Below are 15,806 nucleotides of genomic sequence, written 5' to 3'. Positions count from 1 at the left end.
AGTACAGGTTCACTGGTCAGCTGGCTGCTAACAGAGTGTGCTGCAGTTAGATTTTGCCCCCCTTCTGGAACTCTTTGGAGACACTAATTTGGGTTGCAATACTTGATCCAGCCATTCATTTTCATGAAACTTATTGCCTGAGGTTTTTCCTGGGATTTAATTGCCTGAGGGTTCTGTGAATTGGACTGCAACTAATCACAATGTTAAAAGACAGGTTTGTAGGCAGCACACTCACATAAGCTTTCTTTCTTTGGAAGGTAGTCTAAATAAAAATATTTACTTCTTTCACCAAACAGAATTTACTTGGCTTAAGACTGAAGTTTGGCAAGATTCAGACCTGTAACACCAGCAGTCATTGAGTTTGGTATCTCCCTTCAGGCGAAAAAAAAAAAAAAAAAAAGACAGCTTTATCTTGTTGAAAATCTATTTTCAAAGAATTATGGTTGGGGAAAGAATTGATTGGATTTATTCTTTAAGATTAGTTCCCCCAGTTTCAGCTAATCATTTGCATGTCAGAAACAACCGACCTATATAATAACATAGTCTGTCTTTCAGGAGGTTTCTCTGGGCATACTCTTCTAGCTGAATTTGTGGAGTGTATTTGCAGAACACAGAGGCACACCCAAGCCAGCTTTCCTTGGGTTAACTCAGGTTAACCCACTGCTGTTGGAGAAATGTGATCAGCACAGGTAGCTGCCTCAACAAATACCCCGTTCCCAGGAATTCCCGCTGCTTTTGCTGCAGCCCATCCCTCTACGCTTCCCTTTTCCTCCTCTTCATGTGCACTCCATTAAAATGAGTCCTTTTGCATTTCTCCAGGGCAGAAATGTGTTTCCCTTCAGCTGCAGGTCCCGTTCTGCAGCTGCCAGGGCAGAAGGCAGGTCCATGCAGGGTGAGTGTGTTGAACACACGGGGCATGCAGGGGCCAGCCCCCAGCCAGGCCCATCACATCTTCCATGCCTGGAGAGGCTGCACTGGGCCTCTCATCTGTGCCTGCATGGAGCCATGGCTCAGGGCACGTACTCTCCATCTGTGCATGCCTGCAGTGAGTGCACAGACACATAGCTTCCACCTGCCTGTGGGTGAAGTGGCTGTTTGCTGGGGACCACCTGGCATCAGGCATGTTGTCAGAGCTGTGGTGGGATCAGGAGGCTGGTCCTTGTTCCAAATATCCTTGTTTCCTTGTGCAGAAATTTTTTATGAAAATGAGGAGAATATTGAGGAGCATCCCCAAAGGTAGTTCAAACACACAGATCTGTGCTTTATGTGCTGCCTATAGGATGGGCTTAATCCCTGGGTATATCAACAGCCCAGTTCCAGAAAGGATTGTGGTACTGTACAGAGACCTTACAGCCCCTCTAACATCATGGCTTGGGTGCTGGGAGCAGTCTGGCTGCAGTGGCACCGAGCTTGATAAAAGATTTGCTGTGTTTGCTTTGTCATGTAGAGTTTGGTTTTGTTTTGAATCAGACTGTTCATCACAAATCTCTTCATTTGAATTCAGTGTCCCTTTTGTAATGGTATCTGGATCCTGAATAGGTCCTTGAGGTGCTGCTACTGTGACAATAATGCCAATAATGATAATAACCAAAAGTGGAGGATCACAAGTGCAGCACAAAGTACTTGCTTCTAGCCTTGAGATGGATCAATACTCTGACCTTCAAAGTCAAGGCATATTTATCTACTGAAGGTATTTTTAATATTTATTTGGAATTTTAATGTGGTTTTATACTTCCCTCTGCCACTTCAGCAATTAATTTGAGATACCAGGGTGTATGTGTGGCTCAGCAAGTAGAGGCATTCAAAACACCCTCTGGAAAAGGATTCAGAAAACTTCACACTCTTTCTAAAATGGCTGCTCTGTAGCACACATATCTTAGAAGGATAAATGGTGATAGGTGGTTAGAGATTTGTCTGCAGTGACCTGAATGATTCACTGACAACAGGGTGTGTGAGCAAGTGCAAAGGAAGCCATGCAGCTTGGCCTGCCTGTGAGCCTGCCATTGACCAAGGAGCACTGCACTGTCTCCCTGTGCTCAAATCTCATTTGCAAAAACCTCAGAGTGTGGCTGTTGGAGCCTGCTTTATTCTCCCTGGCCCAGATGTCAGTCATGCTGGTGGGTGTCACATAAGCAGGACTCTGTCTGGGATGCACTTCAAGCAGCTGGACTAAGCTTCAGCTGATCGTGATAGTATGTCATGATCTGTGTCCCATGGGTGCCTGATCTGCAGGGTATGATGGTCTGTCACCTCTGTCTGCTACTTCAGCTCAAGCAGCTTCAGAGACTTACACTTTGTATTTTGGAGACAGGACTGTAGTCCTGACAGGGAGACAAAATGGCTATTGTGGGTACTTGCATATATTCCTTTTTATATGTGGCATTTTAAGCATAGATAATGTACGGTGCAATGCAACCTGTATGTGCATAAATGAAGCCTGTTTTCAAGCTTCAGTGGTCACAGCAGCCTGCACTCAGCCTTTCTTACAATAGTGCTGGTCCCTGGCTCTGGCCAGAGTGCAGCACATTCCAATGAGGAGTGAGATTTCACAGCTGAGCCCCCCTGAGGTGGCCCTATTCTCCAGCCTCCTGTTGTTGAGGCTACAGCTCTCATGTTGCTGGCAGGGAGTGGAAATGGCAGCAGCATGATTTCTAATGAAAGTGCCCCATGACCTCTTCTGTCCAAAGCAGGATGCCATCCCTCAGGGACCTCCTGCCATCCACATGTCTCTGGGCTAGCAGGGAAGCTTTTTGTGGTAAGCTTGTGACCCCCAAAGTAGACGGATTTTCCATATTGCATACACAGCTTGTTTTCTGGTTTTAGAGTGTGCAAAAGATGTGCCAGGAGCCAGGTCTGCAGTATTCCTAGTAAGACAGTGTACATGGCTGCACGTGTGGCAGTGGGGTGAAGGGCAATAGGATGGGAATGGAGCAGAGGATAAAGAAGAACACCCTTTCTGCCATGCAAAATCTGTCTTCCTTCCTCCTCCCCCCATCCTCCCCTCTTCCTTTATATTTTTGTATCTCCACATCTGCGTAAAATTTCAGGCACTTGAGGGTCCCAGGAGATAGCATCATTTTTGTGTTAAGGATGCTTATTGAATTTGACAAATGATGATTTATGACAGGACAACCCGCATGGGGCGCGGTGAGGAGTCTCAGTGCCTCGTCACAGACTGGGATTCTGTTTCATTCCCATCTCAGCTCCTCTTTTGCCTCTCATTGGAGCTTAAAGCAGATCAGACTCGACAGATGCTGGGAATATATTGCTTAGCCAAGAGAATGACTTCAAGAGAAAGCATGACACAAACAAAGAGAACAGATTGAGAAACTGATCTTCCCGCATCTCTCCCTTTAACCTATGACCACACCTCCAAGACCTTGTAGGACACTCAATTAAATAAATTAACTGCTGGGTTGCCTGGGTTTGATTCCAACTTTACTAAATTTTCTGCATGTCATGATAGTCTAAATTCAGTTTGCAAGCTGCATTTGCTGTCTTCTGGGCCAGCTCAGAATGTCCTCTGGATGCAGCTCACTTAGATCTGCAGCAGATTTTGCTACTGTCTCCTTTGGCCATTCAGTTCCACTGTGCACCTTTGCCTTCCACCTTCCTCTCTGTTCTGGTCATGGAGCCCACACACAGCTCTGCCTCTGCACTTCACTCTTTGCTGCAGATGCAGAGAAAGCTGAGCCAGACCAGGTCTGGCAGGACTCAGAAAGGGAGGCTTTGTGCTGCACTGTGTGACTGTGGCCTTGCTGCTTCCAGATTGGGTTCAGGTCTCTGAGCAGCTTTGCCACTTCTGCCAAATCCTTGATCCAACCTGATAAAACTGGCCCAGGTATAAATAGTCAGGGTGTTTCAGGACCCTCTGCTGGGGCTGTGAGGGCTAGAAACCATGATGCAAAGACACATGAGAGATTTCACACAAATCCTGCTGGATTCACCAGGGCTGGCTTAGTACCAGCTTGACCAGAGCTGGACTTCCTTAGAGCCAAGCAGGTGTCTTTCCACTGTGCTCTGAGCACAGTGAAACTCAGTTCAAGCACTACGGAGATGCAGAAAGGCAGCTCATGTCTGGCACTGTGCCCAAGCTAATAAACCCTCCCAAACCCAGAGTGCTGGGAGGTGCAGTGTGGAGACACTTCAGCAGTCCTGTTGGGAAGCAGCCCAGGTCCAGCAGGGCTGATGCTGAGCCAGAGCTAATAATCCCTGCTGGAATTAGGCCGAGCTTGTGCAGAATGACTGGGTGTCCCTGCACTGCATCTCCAGCACATCCTGTGGGCCCCACATGAACAGGTCTTTCCACTGACTGAGGTATATCCCGGTCCCCTTAGCTTGGGTCATGGAAACGTGACAGTAATGTCTCGGGGACAGACGGGACGTGCACCAATCCTCTCTGTGACTGCTAGCAGTCTGTGAGAGGTAGGAGGATGGGAAGATCTGGAGGGAGACACTCCTCTGCTGGCAGCATGGTGAGGGGGAGGCTGGGCAGCACATGGCTGCTCCAGATGGAAGCCATTAACCAGGAATGTCTGTGATGTGGTCTGGAGCAGTGTAAACAAGAGCCATGAATTATCCCGCACCTTGTAAGCAGGGCTGGAAAAGATCCCCTGCCAACCTCTCCTTCCATCCCTCCTCTATCTCCGTCAGTCCTTTTACCTTCTCTCCCTTATTTCCCCATATTGCTGTAGACATTTCTTTATTTCCATGTGTGGTTAAGTAAGGCTGTGCTTTTTTCAGTCCTTCTGCTTTTAACCCATGCTGCTATTCCTGAGAGAAGGGGAAAGGCTAGAGCTGGAGAGGGGCCAAGGTCTCATGAACCACCTCTGAGCTAAATCAGCTCTTGGATGAGTGAACACAGCTCACTGGCATGCTGGGCACATTCACTGCTTCAGACACTCCTGCCAGCAGCAATACCCTCCTGGTCACCCTGCCAGAGACTCTGACTGGTCCCTCGCCTCCATTATTATTGAGTGGGCTGGCTCCTAAGAAAGGGGAACACCACCAGCTTGCTCAAGATCTAAACTAACTCTATATTCTGTCACAGAGCATAAAATACAGTTTACAACAGGACTAGTGAAGCATTCTGTCTTCCTCAGGCTGCAGAGTAGTGTCTTTCAGGTCATCTAAATACAGAGATCAGCAAAAAGGATTGACGAGAGAGTAGCTGGGCAGAAATGTCCTTTACCTCACAGGTTCTGGTGGAGTGGTTAAACTGACCATACTGGCTGCTCCTCCCTATTAACAGCTGCTTCTCCAGACAGCAAAATCAAAACAGGTTTATGTTTATACATTTCAGCAATCCCAACTAGAAGCTCTAGAAACTATAAATTTTAAGATCTCTTCACTTACTATTGAAACACAGCTATTTCTGGCAAGGAAGACGGAAGTTATTTAACAGAGCATAGCAATGCTATGCAACATTTGAAATAGCAGGATGCTGCATCCAACCATCTACGATATGGAAAATTCAGGAAGCTAAATTAAATTGGTCAAATTGAAATACCAATTAACACATGGTTCTCCAGTACAGCCATGTATTATTTTAGGCCCAGAAAATGATTTTCTATTTTGAAAACCAGATGAGTCTTCTGGCTATATCATGTGCCCAAAATAGCACTGGTTTGTAGGGTCACTCCTTACTATTTGCTGAACTCTCCATGCCCCATCCTGTAGCATATATTTCCCTTGGATTCATCTGAAAAGGTACTATCCACTCAGATACCTCTGCATCTGAGCCCTGATGGGAACACTCTCCTGAGATAGACAGCTTCAGAGCAAATGTCCTGAGTGTCTGCATTTCTAACTCTGCAGTGGCAAATTATTGATTTGTTCCATTTTAGCCTGCCAAATGCAGAGTATCTCCAATGCTTCTGGACAAAGGCATTATAACCAGCACCAGTCCCTGCTGTTAGGGTGGATGTCATCTCTCCAGGACAAAGGATGGAGCATGGTGGGCCCCCTGCAGCGACACACGTCCCAGGAAGCTACTCAGCTTGGTGGCAAAATGGTTTTTGACGGAATCTAATACGGATGGCAGTACCTCAGAAAGCAGATGTCAGGAGGAATAAGCCCTGGCCAGCTAGACTGCTGCATGATTTAGACAGCAGCCTAATGTCTATTCCTTACCACCTCCAGGAGGGTGTCTCTGCTAATAGGGCTTCTTCCTATCAGCAGCCGTTCTCAGTTTCTTGAACAGTAATGAAGCAAAACTGGTTTGGGAAGAAAAATGTAGATGAGAGTGGGCAGAATTCCAGACCTTTTCTAGTGTTCTTGTGAGCACATCCAGCAGATCACATTTATTTCTGTGTCATGGGACAAACCACAGCTCAATTCTTCTAGCAATCCCATGGCTAATCTTTATTAGTGAGGTTACTCTGTACACTTCATGGATCCTTGTCCTGCTGCCCACTTCAGAGCCAAACAGTTGTTTGTTGTTATAATTCAAGTTATAATTCAATATAATCCAAAGGTTATTTTAATTCAAGTAATTTCTGTGAATTCAATTAGGATGTACCATTTTACACCAGAAATGAAAGTGGCCCATTTATAAGATTTGGGCTGTAAAATAGGCTGAATAATCTCTGATCACTAGCAGTATCTGCCTGGGAAAAGTGTGGTAATAAGGTATGGTAAATATAGTATATACAAGAGGTAGAAGTTTCATATTTTTGAGATCATAGCCCTGGTTCAGTGAAATTTCTTTCCCTGTATAATGCAATGTACTCAAGGCCAGATGGATTATCTGCTGTTCTCATTGTCCTCTGAGATATCATCAACTGGACACTGTTAAGACTGGCCTTCATAACAGGTATTCCCAGTTGATCAGGTAACCCTGTGGTCATGTTTTCAGAGATTTTAAGGACAGAACAGATAATCTTCTCTGTTTTTTTACATAATGCAAGCCCTGATTTTAATTCAGCTGGGGTACACACTATTCATTTTCACTTTCAAACATAATAAGGGTAAAGTATGTCTTTGCACAGTCCTCATGTTTAGAGCTGGAGAAATCCTAATTGGTCTCATTACATGTGTCTCCTGGGGACCAGCAGAGGATCATTTCCTTTACTGAGTGCAGATATAAGTTCTAAGTGATTCAAAATATACAGTTTTTACTGCTTTCCTGGAAAAAGCCAAACTCAATCTGCAATAAGATCTTGCTTATTTTCTCCACTGTTCCTACTATTATCTCTATAAAGACAATAATTCAAATCTTTGGAAATGTTTTCATCTCAAAAGAGGCTACCAGCTTTCTCTATGTATTGCCTCTCAGGGATTTGTACAGCTTTTCCTTAATTCCAAATTCACTTTAACATCACTTTGACATTTCTTTCAGGAGCAAAATCCATGGATCCTTGGATCCTCTACTTTCTGATTTTCTTGGCCACCTCGGGGAAGTCCTGCCTCTCATGCAAGCTCGAACCCTCTCCTTCAGAGCATGCTCAGCAGTGAGTATCTTGCTGAAGTACTGGGTCTCTGCAGCCAGGAAGCTGCTGCCGCCCACTGCATACATCAGTGCCAGAGATACTGTCTCCATGGCAACGGAGAGCTTTTTGTTTTTCTGATGAACAGTTTCAAATAATAGAAAAAGCACATCTGGAGCTGCCACATCAGCTGCTCCCTGCCCCCCTGTGTGCCAGAGTCAACAAGAGACAATACATCAGTTTTAGTAGACCTGGGCTGAACATCCCATGAGACAGAATGAAAGCAAGTGAGGTGTACAAGAGAGAGGAGTGTAGTGGAGTGTATTATTGATTTAGGGATGGCTTTGGGTTGGTTACCTTACTGTTTTTATGTTAGGGGCTTTAGTGGGAGTAGCTCAATCACACCAGCTTACTGTGTATTTTCTGCCTTCTATGTGTTGCTAAACATTTGAGCAGGACTAATTTTTGTATCTCTCATTTGTAAAGGCAGAGTTTCTAAGTGCCTTTAATTCAACTGTACTTTTCTTATGAGATAGAAAATTATTCTGTAATATTTTTTTTCTTTTTTGGTCAGTGCTTCAAAAAGGCTCTTTAGAATTGTCATTATTTTCACTTTCTATGTCTGGTTCTAGGAGCAAGTGTTTTGTTGCTTTTGTCTGATGTGCAAGAAAGCCTCTTTTTTACAGCCCTTAATGGCTTCTGTGTTATCAAACAGGAAAGCCTTTACTGCCATGGGACCATACTTAGCCCACTCTGGACTGTATGTGGTTTCTTTAACTTCTTTGACTCCTTATGGATCATCCTTCAGCTAATTTTTTGCTCTGTTCTCAGAAAGGAGATCAGGTGATCCTGTTCCTTCCCTGTCTCACACCAGCCTCTCTTGAATACAGCAGTTGTAGCAGACAATTTAACAAGGAGGTGATGCTGGCTGGCTGTGTCCAGCACAGGAAGAGGCAGAGGAATTGGGCTCCCTGCCATCAACCTCTAACTTCAGCAGGCGGGATGTGGGAAAAAGCAAAACCCAGCCCCAGCCAAATAAAGCTGGCCTGCAAAAGACCTTCATTCCTGAAGAATTTTTGAATTAAATACTGGCTACAGCCAGCCAGATTCCACTGAAAATGACTATGTCAACTGGTTTTAAATAACAGTCTTTTATGTATGTGCTTTTTATGTTGCTTCCCATTGTCTGTTGATTTCCCCATAGACACCGAGAAATTAAATCTTTTGCTCAACACATTTTTGTTCCTTCTTACTTGGCAAACAAGGATTTTTGAGTCTGACTAGAAACAAGATGGCTGTCTGTGCATTGCTCGCCATCCGCTCCCCGAGTGGCTGTTGGGAGGAGGTGACAGCTGCCTTTGTGCATCTGACAAAATCAGTGCCTCCTTTGGGCTTTCTGTGTGCCTATGACTCATTCCTGTAGCAATCCCTGTTACTCTTCCTATTATTTTAGTAGTGCTGTGGGAGTCCTTCTGCACTCTTTATGGAACAAGCCAGTCCTGACTACACTGGGCTTCCTTTGTAAACAGGCAATTCATTTCCAAACCTCCTAAGAGTGCAGCTCCAGTGTGAAACAGTAGTCACAGACTGCAGAATTATTTCTGTAAGTTACCTACCTCCAGTGTTGAACCAGGAAATGAGAATTAGTCCCTCCTGGGGACACAGTGCCCTTATTGCACTGTATGAGAAGAAGTCTGATTTCTTTGTGAAAAAAAAAATGGAACAACTAAAGCCACCTGAATCCCTCTCTCTGGAAGAGATTCTGACAAAGACTTGGAAATGGCAGCTACAGTATTCCTTGAAATTTCTGAAAGCAAATGGTAATGAGGACCAGCTGGAAAGAATGAAGTCTTCCACATGGCTTTATGTACCATCTATATTTGCTCAGATTGTATGGCTGTAGCCTGAAAATAAAAGAAAGATCTCTTACAAACACCCTTATGTTCCATGCCATTGCTACAGTACAGATTTTTTTAATGCCCCTCAGAGTGCCCAGAGATACGACACAAGGCTGCCTTCCCACAGCGTGAGCATGTTGATGTTGATGTTACTACAGCTCCTAAGAATTAGTGGCTCTCTTGCTGCCAGAGCAGACTTCTCCTCAGGGTCAGCAGCACACGATGCTGTTATTCAAACATTTGTGTAATACTGCAGGTCTTGAACACAGTTGTCTTCCATCTGCATCTGCTTTAAAATATAACACTATGTAAACATGATGTTCCTCTGGCTGTTGAATGGCAAGGCCCAGCACTGTATTGAAAGATCTTCAGGGCAAATCTGAAGCCTCCCCTTAAACCTGGCCAGCTGTGCCTGGGCCTTCTTTGCCTGGAGAAAGTGCCTCAGTCATGATCTGCCATTTGATCTGCTGATTCATTTCAGCATCTTGGTCTTAAGGGAGCAGTCAGGGACAAAGAGCAAGGAAGGGTTCACTGCATGGCCTCCAGTGCCATAATGTGACAGAAATTGACTTTTTGAATAGTTTCTAATCTCTGAATTTCTGGTTTTTTTCCCCAAAACCACTTGATACCTAAGATGTTCCCTGGGGTTTGTTAGTAAAGTCATCCATAACTACTATGTTGTACTTGGAGAGAGATGCAAAGCTAGGAATGTAATTTGATTGAGTTTTTCTCACTTGCTGTGCCAAATATTTGTAAACACTTAGGAAGTTCAACAAACCATACTGGATTAACTATCTTTAAATTATTAGAGATCATACCTAATTCACAGAGACACCAAAGCAAAAGTGAGCTGAAAAACAGTTTGAAGGATGATGGGTTAATGGTATCCTTTCCATAGCAAGAAAGAAGCATATCAATACTTGCCAGAAGGACTCAAAATGGGAAGTGAGAGCTGTTTAGAGGAGACAATAGACAATACAATAAAACCAAACCTTCCTCATGGGGTGAGAGGTTAGTTGGGCTTTCAAATCCAAAGGCAGTTTCTCTTTCTGCCAGGAATTAAATATATTTTTTATATTCAGTTATGCCTTTAAGTATATCTTCTGGGCTCTGAGGAGTAGGAGGGAGACCATGGTTGTGATCATTAGTTAGGTTATGCTTTGCAGCATTAATTGGTTATCTTTGGAATTTGATCTTTCTTCTTAATATCCTGACCTGTCAGAAACAGTCAGCAGCTACTGAGCATAGAAGAATCAGCACCAGGGGACAGCAAGGGCTGGTGGGCCCCTGGGGATGGGGTCTAGGGAGCTTCAGGGAGAGCCACAGGTGAGCAGGGCAGAGCCTGCCAGCCCAGGCTCACCCCACTACCCCAGCCAAGGGCACCAAGGCAGCTCTGGGCATTGGGCAGCTCCCTGGGGATGGGGGCAGGCCTGGGCTGAGCTGCCATGTCAGCTTCCTCGTGGAAGTTGGAGACCAGCATCCTGTGATGTTGCTGGTTAGGGCCTGAAATGGGGTCCTGGGCTGTGGGCAGGGTGAGGGGAGGCCCATGTGAGGGTATTGGGACCCTGGCAATCAGGAATGAAACACTGTGAACTGTTTAAAAACAGCATCAGAAATTCCGTACCATTTTTCTAGTGTTGGGTCACCAAGTGGCTGAGGCTGGATCTGGACTCCATGAACGTGTTTCCACTCTTCCTTTAACCTCAGTGAACATGATCTGAGTTAGTTATGTATACTTAAATCTTTATGCACCAGTTTTGTGTGACTTCATTGTCAATCCAAAAGAAATATGGCCTCTTCTAAGATTTCCTGTCATAAATAAAATGTGCTCCTGGCACCCTTCCAGTAGAAAGTACCTGTGTAGCACCAAGCAGTATCATACAGAGGTGCTCCAAATTAGATAAGAGACCTAATTTGGGTCAGGAAATAAATGTATCTGTGTGCAGTGCATACATTTAAAATAGAGGCTAAGGAGCCCAGCTGAGAGCACTACGTTAACATGACTGCATTGCTTTGGGTACTGAGGTTGACTTGGACCTCTCTTAATGGCACCATGTGATGGACACCCCACAGATGCTTCAGCTTATATTTCTAGCTGCCTGCATCCTTCAAGTGGTTTAAAGGCTTCTGATTCAGAAGAAAGATTCTCTGCTGAGTCACCCCTTTTTCCTTCATGGTTTCACAGCTTTGGTCCCATGTGGGGACACTGGGGGCTGACAGAGGTTCTTTAGCAGTAGCACCCCAGTGGATCACTGCTATGGAAATAGCCAGGAATTTTGTGCATGACATCTGGAGATCTTCCAAAGAGGTAGCTCTAACTATATTCAGGCCAGGCCATGCACATATCTGTAATGTTTTCACTATCTTCTGCCCAAGGTGCCATGTGCCAGTCTAAAATTGTTCAGGCTCCTGTTTTGACAAGAGAAAGCCTAACCAGTTGCAAACTAATAATAGCCAAAATTTAACTGTCAGCATTAAAAAAATATATATACACATAAAAAAATTAACTGCTAGCAAAAGAATGTAAAAAATGGAGCATGTCAGTAAAATATTTTGGCATTTCATTGGTATAAATACCCAGACTCCCTAAGCACTTTCAATGCATAATCCAGATTTACTGCCTTTTCGTGATGGCTGAAGTGGTAGATTCTTTAAAGCTTGACATGGCTGACCATAAGCATGAATCGTACAAATCCAGAGTTACAATTTTATGGTCTGTGTGAAAACTTTTCACCAAGTGCATTAGAGATTTACTGAGGTCCTCAATGTTTGAAATGTTTTTGTGAAGAAAATGAAAATGTCAGTTAAAAATGTGAAAATAACCGATAAATTCTTGTTGGCTTTTGGAGGTCAAAGGAAAAAAATCTGTTGGTTTGCATCTAAAATAAAAGCCCTCCCTCAAAGGAAAATAATTTTCCCCCTCATCTTCTCTGCTGTCTTTATAGTTGATTCAAATTGATGAAGGTTACCAGGCCAAGAACTTTAAACATGGAGAATGAAAAATATCAAAGCTTCATACAGCCAGGAAAATGCAATGTCCTGTAGTGACAGGACAAAATTCCCCTGTTTGCTCTTCCCCAGTGAATATGTTGGTGCTTTCATTCACACAGTTCTCAGCTTCCTAGACTACTGCATAAAGTTAGCTAGTAATTGGATGGAAACCCTCTACCTCTATTCAAGAGAGCATAACAGCTCTCACAGAGCATAACAGTCATCACCTTTCAGAGCCAAGAAGACCTGAACTGGTGATTTACACAGAAACCACATCTATATCCTTCTAGTGCAAGGAACCATATTTCAGACTTGACTCAGCTCATCACCTCCCACCTTCATAGCCTCAGATTCATGCTGAGACTGACTGCAGAATGATGAAAATAGCAAGACAAGGCATTTCATGTTCTATTTCTGATCTGTAAAGAAAAGCAAAGAATGAGAAATGTCAGGAGTAAAGCCAGCCTTAGGAGATAACCTCTTTCTAGACAAAAGAGATTTGAAAGTGCAACCGTCTTTATTTTAATGCCTTTCTGAATAAAACCTCTGAATCTCTTGATGCATAGGCCACCACTAATGTGATCAAATCATACTCAGACTGTCTGTGGGTTTCTAAAGTACCTATCACTGCCACAGCTAGGTGACAGATTACAAGAATTAGAAGAGACATCGCTGCAGTTCCATTTATACTGTATTTTCTGTCCCCCCTAAGGCATTTTAAGATGGATTCTCTGCTCTCTGCTAAATTTGCTTTGCACTGGTTATGGAGCACAGAGAGAACTTAAACAGGCAGGAGATTCCCACAGGAAAATTCCCTCAGTATGAGAGCTCCGTGCCAGTTGTATAGCTGTGTCTTCTCTGCTGCGTGTCCGTCTACTCTCAGCAGGAATAGGATGAAACAAAATGCTATATTACAACAGATATTTCTTTTGTATAAGGTCCATTATCATGTTTGCACTGGTGGTGTAAACTGGAGTATGTGATTTATTGTTATAGCTTCCAGTTGGACAGGACCGCTAAGATTTGGACATCTGCCTCTCCAGCATGCATTAGTCAAGGGTCAAGGTCTCTCACACTCTGTTTGCAGGAAAGCCATGGGGAAAGACACCCACTGTCTGTTTGGCAAATGACTTCACAGAAAAGGATTATTGCATGCAGACCATGTATTGGTCTCAGCCTGAGGTGAGACTGAGTTGTTACTTCACTGGAGAACATGACAAGATGTTCTCATGGCTTAAGGTTTTCTGGCTCAGGAGATCTTTTTGCCTCTGAGGATGGCAAAACAAAATTTAAGGGCTTCCCTACCTCAACTGCTCACAGGAAAACCATTATTTGTTTTCTTCTTTTCTCTTGCCTAGGTTTTCACACAAACAGAACACAGATACTTTTTCCTGCCTGTTGTTCATTATCTCCTCCTGTCCCCATAAACTTCTCTAAACCAAGCCAGCCAGCCTATTCATTGGAGAGGGGTTAGCTTCACTTTCCAGTGTTACCTGGATTTATAATCTGCCTGCTATGCTTTATAGAACCATAATGGAATTGTAGAATTGGTTTGGCTTGGAAGGGACCTTAAAATCATCTAATTCCAACCCCCCTTTATTAACTAATAAATTTATTAATTTATTTTGTCTTTCACTGCTATGGGCAGTGATGCCTTCCACTAGACCAGGTTGTTCTGCCAGGGACTGGGCATCCACATCTTCTCGGGGCAACCTGTTCCCTTGCCTCATTACTCTCTTTGGAAAAAGTTTCTTCTTTATAGCTAATCTAAACCTATCCTCTTGCACTTTAGAACTGCTGCTCCTTGCCCTGTCACTACATTCCTTTGTAAAGTCCCCCTCCATTCTTCTTGGAGGCCCTTTCAGGTACTGAAAGGCAGTATGAAGGTGCAGTTGAAATTTCTCAGGTTTTATTAGTCTTCTGCTGTATCCCACCTTGCTCCTACTGTGCCCCGCAGCTGGTTAGCCAGAACTCATCCTGTACTTACTGCAGCCAGAAATGCCTCAGGACATTCCTTCTCAGCTTCCCAAGTCCAGCTCCTTTCCTTGCATAGCCAGCCATTTCATACAACCAGGAAATGTGTTTAACTGCTTCTTAAAACCAGCTTGACTTTTGGCCTCTCTAAACCCATTGATTGGCCTTCACAGAGCATCAGCATTAGAAACCTGACAATCCCTAGCCTAAATGCATGCATGGCTACTTCATATCCCTTTGTTCTTGTGCCAGCATTGTCCTTTATCTTTAAATAGCTTTTTTGTCCTCCCCATGTGTTCACCCCCTAAAGTATTTATTTATACGTTGCAATTATATACCCCTTCACCAGGCTAAACAAGCCAGGCTCCTTAGTTAATTAAGATCTGGTGAATGATGCAAGGCCAAGCATCATGGATCCCCAAAAGCTGCCTCAGTCAGGCTACATTAAGATTGTCAGGAGTCAAAAAGGACACACCAATTTTTTACCAGAGTTGCTTCTAGCTGCCCTCCTACTTAATGGCAAGTTTTGTAGTGAACAAGTCTTCACTAGGCAGTCCTCCATTTTATCTTTAAGGTAAGGCAGGTGTGGGCCACCTTTGATGCACTCTGTTCCATCCTTCTTGACATAGCCAAGTGGCTTAATCACATTGGGGGTTATTTTTAAAGTAGAATTAAGGAGTGAAAAATAAATGAACCTCAGTTGCTTGCTTATTCTCAACATGCCCAGACAGACACAGGAAATGTATGAGAGGCAACAGTACTGCATCAGCTCTGGGAGATGGGCTGGAGGAGTTAACAGGGCTTTTCCATCTCTACACTGCAGGACTGTTGTAATTCATCATTTCTATAGCACCATAAATTATATGGCTCTTTGCAAACACAGAGGCAGTTCTTGCTTCCCTGAAGTAGCATGACTCTCAAGACAGGGTGCCTGGCTGAAGCGTGCTCTCCCCTAGAAAGGCTTCCACTATGAATGCCATGCCTACAGGACTATGTGACAATACTGCCCCATTGTCCCATCAGGAGTGGGAGTAAAAAAGCTGGGGAAAGCAGAGGGCTTTTTTCGTAACTCCCCCATATCACAGCTGGACTTCTTGTCTCTCCATGGCCTGTTTTAGCATTGCCCGGATGGAGAATAGGCTTTTTGGGGCTTTGATGCAGTCTGGCTGTCCTCCAGCAATATCCACAGTACTCCCTCCCCTCCCATATGCTCTCCATTAATATCCTCCTGTCTGCTGAATAAGGAAAGAATAACTCTCCCAGCCCCAGCCAGAGCCCCTGAGCCAGGGGAGTTCATCAGTCAGACTGGTTTCTCCTGAACCCAGATTAGGCCTCATTAATGGGCCAGGAGGGGATTTTATTTTGCCTTTCAGCTTGTGGCTGCACTGAGCCAGGAGTAGAGTCAAGTTACTGTGTCCGGGAATCTCAGCTATTCCAAGAGTAGGAGCAAGTGAGCTGCTGACTCAGGAGGTTTCCTAGTGTTTTCAAGCAGGGCTCAGTCCTGTCAAAGCAAACT

At 44.2% G+C, this 15,806-nt stretch overlaps 1 protein-coding gene across 1 annotated transcript in view; it reads left to right on the top strand.

Moving 5' to 3' along the window:
* ANGEL1 (angel homolog 1) overlaps positions 1-15,806 on the top strand; it is a 72,431-nt gene that overhangs the window by 13,691 nt on the left and 42,934 nt on the right. Inside the window, exon 2 of the mRNA XM_079308556.1 lies at positions 7,340-7,451. Within this exon, the coding sequence (XP_079164682.1) occupies positions 7,442-7,451 (10 nt within the window). The 5' untranslated portion in view covers positions 7,340-7,441. The remainder of the gene's footprint in view (positions 1-7,339; positions 7,452-15,806) is intronic.

Source organism: Erithacus rubecula (genome assembly GCF_903797595.1).
Source record: "Erithacus rubecula genome assembly, chromosome: 6".
Classification (NCBI taxonomy): domain Eukaryota; kingdom Metazoa; phylum Chordata; class Aves; order Passeriformes; family Muscicapidae; genus Erithacus; species Erithacus rubecula.
This window is presented reverse-complemented; position numbering and strand designations above follow the sequence as displayed.